Here is a 16281-nt window from a genome sequence, read left to right on the forward strand (position 1 = left end):
TACAATAAAAGCAATATATCAACAAACTTACCAAGATGAAAAATAGCACCATACTTGAAGGATTTATAATAAAAGCGTTATGTATATCAACCATAGAAGTGGCTCATTGTATGATGCACAGCTTCCTTGTCTTTACGAATAATTCCCTGTGGTCCCATTCTCAACCCCCAAGTTCTAATATATGTTCTGCATCATTTATACTGTCAGTATAGATTACTATAGGTTGAATGTATTAACCTCACGTTTGCCTTTTAGATTCTTGTATAAAATGTATGAATTGCTTATTTGCTGATAAGCTTATCAATTGTATGTTGGACAGACCTGTGTCTCACTTACATTTGTGTTTTAATGCCTTTGATGGCATTCAGTACATACTATGCAGTCAATAAATACTTGAATTATTTTTTTTTAAGATTTTATTCATTTAAGAGAGGGAGAGGTAGAAAAAGAGCATGACTGGGGGAAGGGGCAGAGGGAGAGGGGGACGCAGACTCCGCACTGAACAGGGAGCACGATGCGGGGCTCAATCCCAGGACCCCAAGACCACGACCTGAGCCAAAGGCAGAAACCCAATAGACTGAGCAACCTCGATACCCCAGTAAATATTTGAATTAATAAATATTTACTATGCAACATATTTGTAAATCCTTTCTTATGTCACTGATGGGTTCAGAGGATTGCCATAGAGTATATATGCTGCTTATTTTAAGGGATATATATTTTTTAGCTAATAGAGATAATTAAGAGATAGTAGTTGGTTAATATTTTGATAATGACTTTCTCTTCAAATAGTAAGCAAAATGAATTTGATCATAATTTAAGGAAAAGAAAAAAATTGCTTTATGGTTTTCTCTCCAGTGCCTAAAGAAGACACTGAGGTTGGTGATTGGAAGAGTGATATAGTGTTAATCCTGGTGTACATATTACATTTCCAGTTTCCAGCTGATTAATGAATATAACTCTACTTTAAATTGCAATATAGCTGCTTTCTGTCACTAATCTTTATATTTCTATCCTTCCAATTTTGGGAATTTTAGGTACTCTCTCTTTGATGGAGAGGGTGACGTTGGACTAAAAGGGAAAGAGTAATAAGGTTGACGTTTAAGTTTTACGTTTTTGGTGGTTTTAAGACATCTTAATGTATGTTTAATTAAATGAATATTCTACTTATTCCATTAAAATGAAGGCATTATACATTATTTTTATTTATTTGAAGCTCCCCAAAGTTTAATTGATAAACATTTGGAAGTAGTGATAAAGGGTTTCCTTCATTTTAGATAGTTCTTTTTGACACACACTATGTATAAATCACTATAGATGTTAAGAAAGAGAAAAAAATGCATGAAGGGGACTCCTGAGTTGATGAGACGTAAGCTTTAGTAGGGGATAGATACACACACGTACACCTGTATATATGTACTTCACACCTGTGGCATAGCCAGGTTGTACTGTTGGTAATTTATAATAAACCTACAGAAGTTACTCAGAAGTTGCAGAGTTGGATTGGAGGAGCATGGGAAGAGGCCACGTGAAGGGCCACTGAATATAGATTTCATGGAAAAGTATCCATCCTGAGAAAGTGGTCTGCAGAGTTTTAAACCTCAGCAAGATGATTGTAGTAAGGACCTTATTAGATTGTCAAGCAGAATAGTCTGAACATAAACTACACTGCAGCTTAATTATTGGATTTGTGGCAAAGTGGCCAGACCCTATAATAAGGAATTTTGAGCTTCTAAGAATCAATAAATAACATAAGGAACTGGTTCATTTTACATAAGCTAGAGATTTTACTTTAGTTAAGCTGAGAACACAAATAGTGGGACTTTCTGAAAAAGTGTGCTATTTTAGCATAGTGTGTAGTGTCAGTATTCCAGTGTTACAGAACTTGAAATAATTCTGGAATATCTGAGGGAATAGAAAGCTCTAAAAATTCTTGCTACAGAAGAATATTGAACTCTATAAATCAGTTGTTGGTTATAATATTTATATAGCACTTTATATAAAGTTACAAAATGCTTTTCTTATGTAGAATGTTATGCATTCTGCATTCCTGTTTTAGGTATACAATTCAGTAATTTTTAGTAAATTTACAGAGTTGTGCGTCATTGCCACAGTCCACTTGTAGAACATGTAATACTTCCTAGTCATAAATATGACTTCTGCTGAGGCTTTTTTTTTAATATATCTGATTTTATGGTAGAAACCAAATGAAAAATTATATCTACCGTAAGGGATGGCATCTAGGGATGTGCTAGAATATATCTCTTTTAAGAAACGGAATACTTAATGTTGATATACCCTTCAAAAGCCTCATGGCTTTAAGACCAGTGAATTCTGTTGCTCTGCAAAACATTGTGTTACAAGTAGTAGAGTACTGCAGTTGCTGGGTTGTATGGTAGCTCTATTTTCAACTTTTTGAGGAACCTCCATACTGTTTTCCAGAGTGGCTGCACCAGCTTAAAAAAAAAAAAGAAGATAGCAGGAAGGGAAAAATGAAGGGAGGGAAATTGGAGGGGGAGACAAACCATGAGAGACTATGGACTCTGAGAAACAAACTGAGGATTTAGAGGGGAGGGGGTGGGGGGATGGGTTAGCCTGGTGATGGGTATTAAAGAGGGCACGTACTGAATGGAGCACTGGCTGTTATACGCAAACAATGAATCATGGAACCCTACATCAAAAACCAATGATGTAATGTATGGTGATTAACATAACATAATTAACAAAAACAAATAATAGAGTACTGAGTATGATGATGTCAAAGAATAAGGAACTTGACTCCTAGACTGACTCTGTAGGGCAGGAAACTGGCCTATGGTATCCTTATGGTAGCTTTGACACATTTTCTTCTATGTTTTTGCTTTCATCTTCATTATTTACTTAAGATCTATCCAGTGTTGTAATTCCCCAGATAACCAGTGTATGAAATGCTTTTGATGTTTTAAAAAGGATTATCAGTCCCAGCTGTTCCTGGAGCTCTGGGCCCTCTCACAATCACATCCTCTGCTGTCACTGGAAGAATGGCCATTCCTGGGGCTGGTGCTTTACCAGGAAATTCTGTTCTGCTTGTCACCAATCTCAATCCTGATGTGAGTTGAGAAGATTTCTATAATTTTAGTCTTCGAGGAGGAGGTATAGTACTTTCTGGTCTAGGGTCGTATTTAAATGAAAATGTTTTTTTCAAGGATTTTTTTATTTTAAAGATTTTATTTATCTGTTTGACAGAGACACAGCAAGAGAGGGAACACAAGCAGAGGGAGTGGGAGAGGGAGAAGCAGGCTTCCCACGGAGCAGGGAGCCTGATGTGGGGCTTGATCCCAGGACCCTGGGATCATGACCTGAGCCGAAGGCAGACGCTTAACGGACTAAGCCACCCAGGCGCCCCCGTTTCAAGGATTTTTATTAAAGTTCATCACTTAGTATATATAGGAGAATATAAAATCAATGCTTTAAGGTCAACTGCTGTTTTTACAAGTAAACTTATTTTAAATTTTTACTTAGGCACTTATATTTTGTGTTATCCTTTTCAAACAGCTTATCACACCACATGGGCTTTTTATCCTATTTGGTAAGTTCTTGTTTGCTGTTTTTGATGTCTGTGATTTAACCTATTGCACCATTCAGTAATATTTATCTATCTCTATTTGCCAAGTAGTGTGTTTGACACTGAGGATAGAGTAGGAAATAAGACTAATAAGTAAGTAATTATACTTACAATAAAGTTTTATAAAAAGGGAAATAGAGTTTGTAATGGGAACATGGAGCTGGGAGACCTGACCTAGCTGAGGGAATCAAAGGTGGTGTACAAAAGAAATGATACTTAAGCTGACTTGTGAAAAATGAGTAAGCATTAGCCAGGCGGAAGGGTGAATGTCCTTTCCCAGATACTAGCAATGGGTGAGAGAGCTCCTGGAACATGGAAGTGAAGGAAGCCCCCCCCAGTGAAAAGTGTAGGGGAGACATGTTGAAGCTGGACAGATGAATATGGACAAGGCATGAAGAGCTTTGTAAACTAAATTAAGGAGCTTGATTTTTAACCTAAAAACAGTGGGAAACCATTGGACGGTTTTAAGCAGGGAAGAGGCCTAATGAAATTCAGGTTTTAAAAAATGAGATTCAGATTTTAAAAAGTTTCCAGACTTTCTAATAGTGTTCTTCTCTCAGTTAAAAAAAAATTTTTAGCATGTACTCGTAATTTATATATGATTATTTATAAATTTTATCCATCTTTTACTGTACAGTATAATATGTACAAACAAATACAAGAGCAACAAAGTAAGTAATATCCAGCATTTTAAAGATTTTTATTGATGAAAATTTTCATAAAAAACATTAACAGTGAGAAGTATGATTTAACATGCTTCGTTATTTTCAAAAATAATGAAAAATAATTTTCCCATTTTGATTTAGTACTTCCGGATCTAATTCCAAATTCAGTTTATTTTAGTACTTGATCTTAATGGTTGTCAAAACTAAAAAAGATAGCTCATAAAGTTAAGCGATTTAAGTGGAAATATTTCATTGTCACTGTGCCTAATTAATTATACTAATTTTTCAGTTTAATCCACTTATTTTTGTTGTACTTTGCCTAGAGAAGTTCCATTTTTTTCCTCTTGTTAAATTGGTTGATGTTGAAATCTTGCATTAGAATATTTTTTAACAAATGGGGTTAAAACTCGCTGGTACTCTTTATTTGAAAGTTTTATTAGGATGGAAAATTGTTTCAAAATTTTGAGTCTATAATAGGTTTTTTAAACAGTCTTTTTTAGATATATATTTTATAGTCATACAGTTCACCTACTTGAGGTATATAAATCATTGATTTTTAGTAGATTTACATTGTTGTACAGTCATTACCACAGTCCAGTTTTAGAAGATTTTCATTACGCCACAGAGATCCTTCATACTCCTTGGAGTTGCTATGAAATTTTTATTCATAACACATTCATGTAATTTTCAATAACAAAATTAGGTATTAATGATAAATTTTCACATGTCTCTTTAATAGCTAAAGTACATTTCTTTCTAAAAGCAGTTAATTTCTTACTCGTTTAAAAAAAATAGCACCCTCTGCTTGAAGAACAGATTGTATGTGTTATTTTTTAAAGAATATCTATTTTAGCCACTCGTCATTTCTAAGAAGGACAGCATGTTTGGAATACTTGTCTTTTTGTTTTAAATTTTAAAAGTTCCATTCATCTCTAAGTTCAGTTGCTCTTAGGTGCTTTCTTACAAGATAACGAGCACTCTTTTGTGTGCCTCGAAGATTTTCAGTTATTCTCTCATCACATTACAAAGTATGGTCATGGTGCTACTTATTTAAGAGTCTTATTTTTATTATATTGGTGATACCCTCTAGCATATAAACTGCAGTATATTTTGATATACTGAATTTTAAAAAGAGAATACTCTTCTTATTGTAGAAACTTCTGCCTGTAATTTCATGTATATATTAAAAATTAGTAAGATGTAGTTTTTATATTGGCTTATATAAACAAATCAGTATAAATAGGAGTTTGATTATTTTCCCCTACACCCCATTGAATCATTTTGCCAGTCCTTTGAAATATGGGATCCACTTTAGAAAAGACAGGAATAGAAAAATTGGTTGTATTGAGGTCTGTTAGGAGGCTACTAGGATAGTCCAGGTGTGAAATGATGATGGTGGCTTTGATGGTAATGAGGATGGGAAGAAGTAGACAAATGTAAGAGACAATTTAGGCCATAAAATCAGTGGGTACTGGTGATTGATTGGATGTAAAAGTTTAAGGAAAGGGAGAAATTAAAAGATGACTCCCAGGTGTCTCACTGGAGCAAATACGTGGATGACGGTAATATTTATTAGCAGAGTTAGTGAACACTGGAAGCGGGGAGATGAATGTTTGGAACATACTAAATTTGAAGTGTTTATGGGACATCCAAGTGAAAAGGGTTGAATAGATTAATAGATCTGAAACAGAAGAGATACAAATTTGGGCTCATATGTGTAGAATTGCCCAGAGAATATATATAATATGAGAAAAGAAGCCTTCTTAAAATGTATTCATAAAATTAAACTACACAATTAGACATTGAAATTTTTAATAAAGTTTTGTTTTTCTTTTCATTTAGGAGTATATGGTGATGTACATCGAGTGAAGATTATGTTTAATAAGAAAGAAAATGCCTTGGTTCAGATGGCAGATGCAAGTCAAGCTCAGCTAGGTACTAATGATTAATAATAGTAACGATAATCTGCCCCTTTTGTATGTGAATTTTCCTATAAAATAAATTTATAGGTAATAGGAATATGATTTTACTGAAGAGTACCTCCTTACGCAAATGTCTTCATTATTATTTGGACCTGCTTATAGTTTAAGATTTAAAAATATTTATTACTCTTTGGAGTCTGAAGTTCATTCATCTATTTGAACCCATTGTTGATGTTTAGAACTTTGACTCTAGGGTTTTTCCATTAAGTATAAACTAATAAATGTGCTTTGTTTTATTTAATTTTTTTGTCATTTGTTTTTCTTCCAAATTAAGTTTTATATAACTATTTCATGGTTTAAAAGTTTGGGCAAGCTTCATAATGATGGTACAAGAAAATGGCATTCCATGGCCTTCTTATAATGGCTGTTAAAAATATTACTACTCAGATTTTTTTATTAAAAAAAAATAACAATGTGTTCCCAAGGGGCATCTGGCTGGCTCTGTTGGTAGAACATGAAATTCTTGATCTCAGGTTTGTGAGTTCAAGCCCCACGTTAGGCACTTAAAAAAAAAAGTGTTGCTTGAGATTAAACTACCTTTATTCAGTTAACCATTTCCTGACCACTTGCTATGTTCTGTGCACTATGGAACTGTCTAGCACTCTGCTAAGAAGAAAGTTTTTTTTGTTTAAGATTGCTTCTCTTTCATTATAGTCAAGTAAAGTCACTTAATACATTTCTGTATGTAAGAGTTTTTTAATTTAAAACCATTTTAACCTTCAGAACTGACAATTTAATTTCAAATGCCTAAATAAAAGGAATTTGTGATAATTTATACAAATTTTACAGTGACTCTTAATACCCAAAATTTATTTTCTTCCTGTGCACCAGCAATGAACCACCTAAGTGGACAGAGACTTTATGGAAAAGTACTTCGTGCTACACTGTCCAAACATCAGGCAGTTCAGCTTCCTCGAGAGGGACAAGAAGACCAAGGTCTGACTAAGGATTTTAGCAATAGTCCTTTGCATCGCTTTAAAAAACCTGGCTCTAAAAACTTCCAGAATATCTTTCCACCATCAGCTACTCTGCATCTTTCCAACATTCCGTATGTACCTAATTATTTATTATTCATTTAGATGATTAATTATGTTTTGGGAGAGGTAGAAACTCTGAAATTATTCTAATGTAGCAGTCGTCCTAGTCACTTAGATGGTTTATTTGCCATCATGTCTTAAGGTTCTATCTCTAGTCATACACTCCAAAAGTGAAAGGTAACAATTTCTTTCCAAATAGGGAATTAGCAACTAGTTATCTCTTAGTTTTAAAAGGGCATGAAAATAAGTTTGTGTAGGGGCACCTGGGTGGCTCAGTGGTTGGGCATCTGACTCTGGGCTCAGGTCATGATCGTAGGGTCCTGGGATTGAGCCCTGCATCAGGCTCCATACTCAGTGGGGAGTCTGCTTGTCTCCTTTTCTCTGCCCCTCCCTCAGCTCACACTCTCTCTCTCTCTCTCTCTAAAATAAAAAATAAATCTTTTTTAAAGAAAAGTTTGTGCAGAAATACTCCATTGGTACATACTTGTTCATCTCTTTGTATAGAAGTAAAGGATTAAATTAATTTTTTAAAAAAGAAGGATTAACCAACAGCAAAATCAAATACTTTGCGTCTAAATAAAAATATGGGAAAAGTGAATTCTCTAGTATTTATCAACACATTGCAAAGCCATTTATATATTAATTACTTAAAAGCTAAAAATCACTTTATTGTGACCACTCTGTGTTGTTTTTTTTTTTTGAAGATTTTATTTATTTATTTGAGAGAGAGAGAATGAGAGATAGAGAGCACGAGAGGGAAGAGGGTCAGGGGGAGAAGCAGACTCCCTGCCGAGCAGGGAGCCCGATGTGGGATTCAATCCCGGGACTCCAGGATCATGACCTGAGCCGAAGGCAGTCGCTTAACCAACTGAGCCACCCAGGCCACTCTGTGTTAAGCAGTGTTGTAGTAGACTTGTTCTTTACTCATCTTCTAACTCAGGAATTAACAAACTATAGCCCACCGGCCAAATCCATCTGTTTTTATATGGCCTGTGAACTAAAATTGATTTTTACATTTTTAAATGGTCAGGGGGTGGGGGGGCGGGGAGAAAAGCAAAAGAAAAGAATTTTGTGATTTTAGAAAATTATATAAAATTCAAATTTCACCTTCCAAAAATAGTTTCATGGAAGATAACCACACTCGTTCATTTACATAGTGTCTGGCTGCTTTTGAGCTACAACAGCAAAGCTGAATAGTTGCAACAGAGACTCTGTGACCATCAAAGCTTAAGATACTTACTGTGTGGCCCTTTATAGAAAGCATCGTGCAATCCTTGTTCTAATTCTTGAAATCCTTGACCTTTGAAGATGGCCGTTGTGTATTACTTAATCTAATACATGAAGGAGTAATGAGCTTTGGAAAGGGTGGGGTAAAAGCTGTGGGGTATGGTTGTATATGCCCACGTGTGTGTGGAAATTTAAAGACTGAGGGAATGGAGAAAGGGTAAAATTCTAGAACATTATTGAGAATGAGAATGGGGATGAATAGGAATAGAAAATAATCACTCAAAATAATGTGGATTGCTTGGGCTGCCAGCTAGTCTCTGGTTAGGCTACCTGAAGGAACCTTGAATCTGAATTGGGCAATGGCTCAAACCTCATTCCAGCCAGGAAACTGGAGGAATCACTGAAGGAAAAACTCGAGATTACATGGATCTAGAAATGGAGCAGCTCATTACTATGGAGTCAGGTAGAAGGACAACATACTTAGATACCGAGACAGGCTCCTGTCATTGTTACCTTCTTAAATACATTATCTAGGGGCTGGTCTCAAGTTACAACCTACAAAGGACATGTAGGCAGAAGAAGGAAAGGGCATTAATATTTTTTGAACCATCTACCAAGTCCTGGGCACCATACTGGTAACTTACATGTGTTACCTCATTTAATCTCCATATAATAACCTTTTTTTAATGTGGTAAAATACACATAACATAAAATTTATCTTTTTCACCATTTTTGAATGTGCTGTTCAGTGTACCTTCACATGAAGTGCATTCCTGTTGTACAGCCATCACAACTGTCATCTGCAGATTCTTGTCATTATCCCACACTGAAGCTCTGTACCCATTAAACAGTAATTCCCCATTTTTCTCTATACCCTAGTCCCTGGTAACCACTATTCTGTCTCTGTCAGTTCGTGCATAGTAACCTTTGAAGTAAAGTCATTAATTTCATTTATCAGTGAAACTGAGAGTCTCAGGTTAAGTACCTTACTCAAAGTCATATACCGATGAATGAGAAATAGAATGTGAACACAGATCTGTCTCCATACAGACTCAGTCATTGTTCTACTACACCATCCTTACTGGCAGTCATGAGATGAAAGAAGTCTGTATTTCATCTCATAAGAAATTAGTGAAATAGGACAGCTGTATTTCAGAGTATTTCATCTTATAAGAGATGAGATATTATCTCATACTGTTACTCTGTATTTCATCTCATAAGAAATTAGTGAAATAGGACAGCTGCTATATTAGAATAATTTAGTCAGTTGACCCTCATGTGATAGGCCACTGTACTAGTTATCTACTGCTACATAACAGATCACCCCAAAACTTAACAGTTTAACAAAATAGTAAACGTTTATTATCTCATACTGTTACTCTGAGTCAGAAATCCAGAAATGGCTTAGCTGGGTGTTTTTGACTAAGGATCTCTCATTAACTGGGGCTAGAGGATCCACTTCCCAAGTAGTTAACTTACTTATGCACCTAGTTGTTGACAGGCAGCCCCAGTTCCTTGCCACACGGTCTTCTCCATATGGCTGCTTGAGCATCCCCATGAAATAGTAGCTGGTTTCTTCCAAAGTTAATGATTCAAGGAGGGCAGGGTGGGAATTCCAATGTCTCTCAGCCTTAGAAGTCAAACATGTCATTTCTACAGTACCGTAAAGGTTACAGAGGACATTTCTTCGTTATGGGAAAGGAGTATCTAAAGGCCTCAATACTAGGAGGCAGTAATAATAGGGAGCCATCATAGAACCTGGCTCCCACGTACATGTATTCAGAATTACCCTAAAAGGCATTGAAAATGTAGAACTCTGGTGGTTGATAGCTAACAAGTCAGAACTGGGAGGTAACTTTGGTAATATTAGAAGTAGCTTTGGAAATACTAGAGTTAATTACTGAAGTCAGTGATATGGGTAATTATCCATTTAAAAGAAATACAGATAGATTTTCTTGTTCTTTATATACCTGCTCATATCTCATGCAAAAGATTTGAGACCAAATTACATTGTTTGAGGACATGTATGTGTCAACCTTGAACATCTTTCAGGGCACTTCCAAATCGTGTCTTCATTGTATGGCTTTACTATCTTCGAAGTTTGAGCTGCTCTGGAAATTTGACAGTTGGCAGCAGTTAATCTTTGGTTCATGGGAGAATGGGGGCTAAGATAGTTGACACTCTCTGTGATGTTTTCACAGCCCTTCTGTTACAGTGGATGATCTGAAGAACCTTTTCACAGAAGCGGGATGTTCAGTGAAGGCTTTTAAATTCTTTCAGTAAGTCCATGCTTTCACCCCAAGAAATACATTAACATTATTTAATGTGTTATGCAAATTTTTAAAGTAGTTTAATGAAGTATAGAGGGTTGGGGAGAGTTGTAGGCAAAATTAATTCTATATACTTTTTATTTCTTACATTATTTTCAGGAAAGATCGCAAAATGGCACTCATTCAGTTGGGATCTGTGGAAGAAGCAATCCAGGCCCTCATTGAGCTTCATAACCATGACCTTGGAGAAAATCACCACCTCAGAGTTTCCTTCTCAAAATCTACAATCTGATTTTTCTGTGAATTTTTCTCCTAAGATTGGACCATAATTTCAGTAAAACCTTCAGACATAGACTGAAGCAGCTCAAGACCAATTCTGCCTCTTTCACAAAAGTAACTCTGGTTTGATATTCAAGTATATTCAGAAAATCAAGGGATGTTCTTTTTTTCCATTTTTTCCCCCTTGCCAGTATGTGATCAAAGGTTTGTTTTTCCTTTGTACCATAGTTTCTATGAAAATAACCTTCAGGAAATAAAAATCAGGAAAGGAATTTTTTTTCAATAATTTAATTCCCTGTATTAAATTGGATTTCAAGAGGACAGACTTTCTTTTAGTTTGGGTCCAGATCAGCCTTATACAACATTTCTAAAATCCTTTGTACTTTGGAAAAATTTAAACATACAGACTTTAAAAAAAAACAAAAACAAGTTTTTAACTTGATGATTCAGAAGTTCAACCCCTATAGGAAATTATGTTCACTTATAAATTATATTATTTGGCATATATTAATAGGTATACATAAACAGATTGGGTTGTATTGGAAGAAAATTTATAAACTTGCATGTTTTCCTTCAATGGTTTCTTTTTTTTCACTGTAAGACACTCCTTGGAATAGTACACACCTTCAATTTTTTAAGACTATTTGGAGAAATTAAGTGTCTCAGTTGTCCCCAAGGAAATTAAATAGAATCCAAGATGTATTAAAGTGTCAAATTAATTATTAGTTTTATTAGGAAAATCATGGTTTAAATTTCCAAATGACACTATTTGCTGAGTAATATGATCTTGGAAAATTTAAAAAGAAAAGTAATCTACTTACAACTACTTTTTTTATAATTATTTTCAGAAAAAAAAGTTTACAGTCTTAAGGAAAATATTCAGGTCTATCATATGATTTGACAGATTTTTTAAAAGTTATTTTTGGTAAGGTCTTCTTTTAGAAAAAAATTAATCTCAAGGGTTTTTTGTACCACTATAATCTCTAATACTTATTCAGAATTACTGTGTATTTACTTAATTTCTTATTATGTGCCTTATTATGTGCTTATGATACAATAGGTTAGAATTTTATCTAAGTATCTTGAAAGCTATATCGTGGGCTTGGTGAGCATTTTTTTTTCTTTCCCTGTTTTGGTAAGGATTTTAAAGTTTTTTCATTGCAATTTTAAGTGGTTTTCAATAAGTAATAGTTTTTATTCAAATTTTTGGTGCTTTGGTGCAGAGATGGGGTGGGGAAGGGTGAATGGTTTGGGGACTATCTCAGTGCACACCTGTAGGCCTCTTCACATCCTGACCGATAGTGGTCGTGCAGTCATTGACAGAGCGTACCAGTTTGGGACTATAAAATGCAATCTCAGTTTCTGGATCTTGTCTAACCTTTATCACTCATTAGAATTTGTCTCAGGATTACTTGGTTTTTCTCAGTACTCAAGTGACATGCTTTTCTTTGTTAATGTAACGTCATTACTGAGTGCCCTTGTACATGGAGTATGACAAGGTGGGCTCCTTTTTCATACTCTGTCCCTCTCTATGGCTGAGTGTAAGAATACGTTTTAATGTTGCTTCAATGATTCGATAATGTAAAATTCTTTCTTTTTAATGAGAAACTTTGCATTTGTTATTTTTTTCAGTGCTTGATTGAATTTTTTTGAAATCAGGATTTGTCAAGGGGGTCATTTTTGTCCATCCCTTTTACAGTTTTCAGATCCTCAGAGTAGCTCATCTCACCTTTAAAAAGAATATCTCAATTTCTTTCCTATATTCCATTAGTTTGAATGTTGGAAGATTTTTACCAAAAATTGGAGACTACAGAAGATACTATAGGTTCTTAAAAAGCAGAATTCACCCAACACTGAGCAACAGGTAGTTGGTAGATAGAATAGGAAGGAGAAATTGGAACCTTTCAGATGACTCCATTTTAGCATTGACTGAGTAGATAGGTATAATCATTTATGTAGTTTTTATTTTTTTTTTTCACTTAATGTGTTTTTACTAAAACACTTGAGTAAGGGGGGAGGAAATTTTTTTTTTTTTTTTTTTTGCAAAATCTCCCGAATATTTGCTTCTTTTTTCCTAACATACAGGCACTATTATAATTGTCAGTGACACATTAAATTGGATTATTTTGTTTGCTTTGAGTTAGGAATTACTGTGTGATTTAATTCATGATTCTCATAACATTCAGTGTCAATGTAGCAGAAGGGAGATCATAATAGCATTGAATGTAATTTTGAAGTAGGGAATGGCCTTTAAATCTGAGAGAACATTTGAATCCTTTTCAGGGAGTGTGTGTGTGTGTGTGTGTGTGTGTGTGTGTGTGTGTGTAGATAAATATATATACATACATGCACTCTTCTAATGTACATACATATGCACAGTACATACATTTTAATTTATTGACAAAATCAAATTAAGATTTGGAAAAGTGAGATATTCTTATCTAAAATAGTATGCTTGAAATCATCAATTTGTGTCTGAAATTAGCTGTAGTGCATGGATATTGTCCATATTGGGTTATTTGCTGTTTGAATTACAGAGGTCTACAGTACTTGTTTTGGCATAGTGTCTGTAGAAAGATTTAAAAATATCAGGGTAGTGGAAAAACTAAATCTTTGTACTTTTGTTTTGGCATGCATTTATTCAGTATCTTCTGAACAATTTATTTTCGCTGTTGAGCTGTCGTAGTATCCTATTTTTAAGTTTATTTACTTTATTTTAAGTATTGTCATCACTTTTTGGAAATGTCTTGACTTTTACACAAAGTATATATATTCAGGTCTTCAAAAAATAGCAGTACACGTTCAGCAGTAGCAATTTATGCCAAAAAGTTTTACTTTGAGATTTAAATAACTTGCTTAGCAGTAAAATGTGTTTTGTGTGAGATACAAACAGAAAAATGACCCAGTATCTTAATATCTTAATTGATAACTTGCTGGAGAGTATCAGAATTCCCAATAGCTCCTATAGAATGCCATAAATCGTTTAAGATTGGTAATCAGTTATTTTTAGTAATGTTTCTGATTCTATTGTTAAATGTAGCGGATCTCACAAATTTTAGAGACAGAATTTCTGCCTGTTTAATTCCTTATGGGAGCAGTGCCTTCTTTGGCTCCTCCTAGGATGGTGATCATTGGTTCTACTTCAGATGATAAAAAGTTAACTCTCATAAATGTCTCTGTTCATTTTCATACGAACATTTCAAAGCTGCCATGTCATTAGGCAGTGAAATTTATATAGTGAATATACTATCATGTAATTTCTATTCCCACTAAATATTTTTGGACAAAAGATGACAAACTCAAAAGTATGTGTCTCCCCCCCCCCCCGATGACTCACTTAAAAACCCTACATTTGCCAAACTATCAGTCTGTCTCTTCAAAAACCAATGTGTACTGCTATTTTTAAAACCAAAAAGACAGCATGACTATGCGTAAAAGCATTTTTCTTAGCCTTTCCTTTGTCTTGATCAGTTGTTAACAAGAATAAAACTGCCAGACTTAAAATATTCTACTATTGTTCTAAAAGAAATACAGTTTAGACTGCACAAAAGTTTTCCTTTAAAGAAAATAGAACTCAGCTGTCCTTCAAAAGAGCTGTGGTGTTATCTCTAAGACTATTTGCAGTCTTTTTTCACAGCAAATTCTAACAGTTAGTTATGAATGGTTTAAAAAGTAGAAAATACTAAAAAGTTTGGGGGGTTTTATAAAGGGAGGAAGACAAAACAGGACCAAAGTTTATGTGCCTTCTTCAGTAGTCTTAATTGACCTTTTCTTCCTATTTGAGACTAAGGTAGTATCAGTATTCTGGTTTTCAGGAAATATGTACTATATAATTTTAAAAGAATGTTATCCCACGGACTATTCATACAAGCAAAGAATTGTAACTGTATAAATGAAGTCTCAGTTACAGTTTTGCCTTTTATCACATAATATTCATTCTATAGCATTGTGCAGGTCCAAGAATGAGCTGCTCTTCATCTTTGTGGTAGTCATTTTAGTTTTTGTAACCTGAGGCATATGTTCCAGAGAACAGGGATATTTGTCTGGTCCAGTGACCTTGGTGATAATAGTCATGATTGAAAGCTGCTTATAGCAAGCTTAAGTCAGCACTGTAAACAGATTTTGTTGTGTTAATTTTCAGTTTTTGAACCTATGTAGTAGTTGTATTAACAGATATTTAAATAGATATTTTTGATGTCATTTAAAAAAAAAAATGCTCTGGCCTTTTCCCCCCTTACCATTGTTACCCAGATCTTTTAAAAATTCATCCCACATCCAAAAAGTACTAATTATAGATTGCTGACCAAGCAAAGTTTTGCATCAAAATGTCACCTCATTGCTCTGACCAAAGACTTACTGTTCTGGTTTTAACTCCTCTCATTAAGCTTTTTTTCCCAAGCTCCTTTCTGAAAGAAGACCCAGTGCAAAGCGGCCTTTACTTTCTATTTCCTATCGGTGAATAGACTACTTAGAGAAAATGGGAGTATAAATGTGAACAGAACGGATTGGGATGACAAGGGTTTGATGGGCATTTTCAGTACTGTATTTAAGAAAAACAAAAATAGCACAGCTAGGAGCCTCTGACATTGTCTTGTGTTTTATGTGGTCTGTTCATAAAATTCCCTTTTTCAGTTTGTAAGAATGTTCATCTAAAAGTAGAAAATGCTGTAAATATTTGTAACAACATTTTTTTTAACCAGGCCAAAAAAGGAAAAAAAAAAGGTTTTTGGGAACAAGTTAACATATAAAGTGGTTTTATATAAAACATCAATTGTCTTGTATATTTTGATAAGCAGCAGTACCAGCTTTCATTTGTAACACAGTTTGTGGTGTTGGAAGAAAAGGATTCTGTGATTAAGTGAATTATGTTATAAATGCAAAGAGAAGATAAAATATTAAAAAACATATTTTCTAAATGCGTAGTGCATGGTTAATTCAAGCTTCTGTACTCTACAGTATATTCCGTTTTCGTTCAGTTTGTATATTTGCTGACTATTACTTGATAATCTCTAATCTCTTTTCCTAACAAGTATAGCATTGTAGCATGCCTTTTAATAAATGTCATGACATCTGTACTCTCTTAAAATTTTCCGTGTTCTTGTGTCTGTACTTTGGGTTTCCTCTTGTCTTACCTGTAATTCTAATGATGTCATACTTTCTTTTCTTTTTCATAACCATCCATCTAAACTTGTCATAGTTAGAGGGAATAGTAAGCAG

At 34.4% G+C, this 16281-nt stretch overlaps 1 protein-coding gene across 11 annotated transcripts in view; it reads left to right on the plus strand.

The window, feature by feature from the left end:
* PTBP3 (polypyrimidine tract binding protein 3) overlaps positions 1 to 15982 on the plus strand; it is a 124162-nt gene extending 108180 nt beyond the window's left edge. For all 11 annotated transcript variants that reach the window (XM_027614598.2, XM_027614599.2, XM_027614600.2 and 8 more), the window contains 6 exons: positions 2950 to 3089; positions 3535 to 3568; positions 6112 to 6204; positions 7083 to 7299; positions 10717 to 10794; positions 10945 to 15982. In XM_027614598.2, coding sequence (XP_027470399.1) covers positions 2950 to 3089; positions 3535 to 3568; positions 6112 to 6204; positions 7083 to 7299; positions 10717 to 10794; positions 10945 to 11077 — 695 coding nt within the window. In that variant the 3' untranslated portion in view covers positions 11078 to 15982. The remainder of the gene's footprint in view (positions 1 to 2949; positions 3090 to 3534; positions 3569 to 6111; positions 6205 to 7082; positions 7300 to 10716; positions 10795 to 10944) is intronic.
* The last annotated feature ends 299 nt before the right edge of the window (positions 15983 to 16281 follow it).

This window comes from Zalophus californianus, chromosome 13 (genome assembly GCF_009762305.2).
Source record: "Zalophus californianus isolate mZalCal1 chromosome 13, mZalCal1.pri.v2, whole genome shotgun sequence".
NCBI lineage: Eukaryota > Metazoa > Chordata > Mammalia > Carnivora > Otariidae > Zalophus > Zalophus californianus.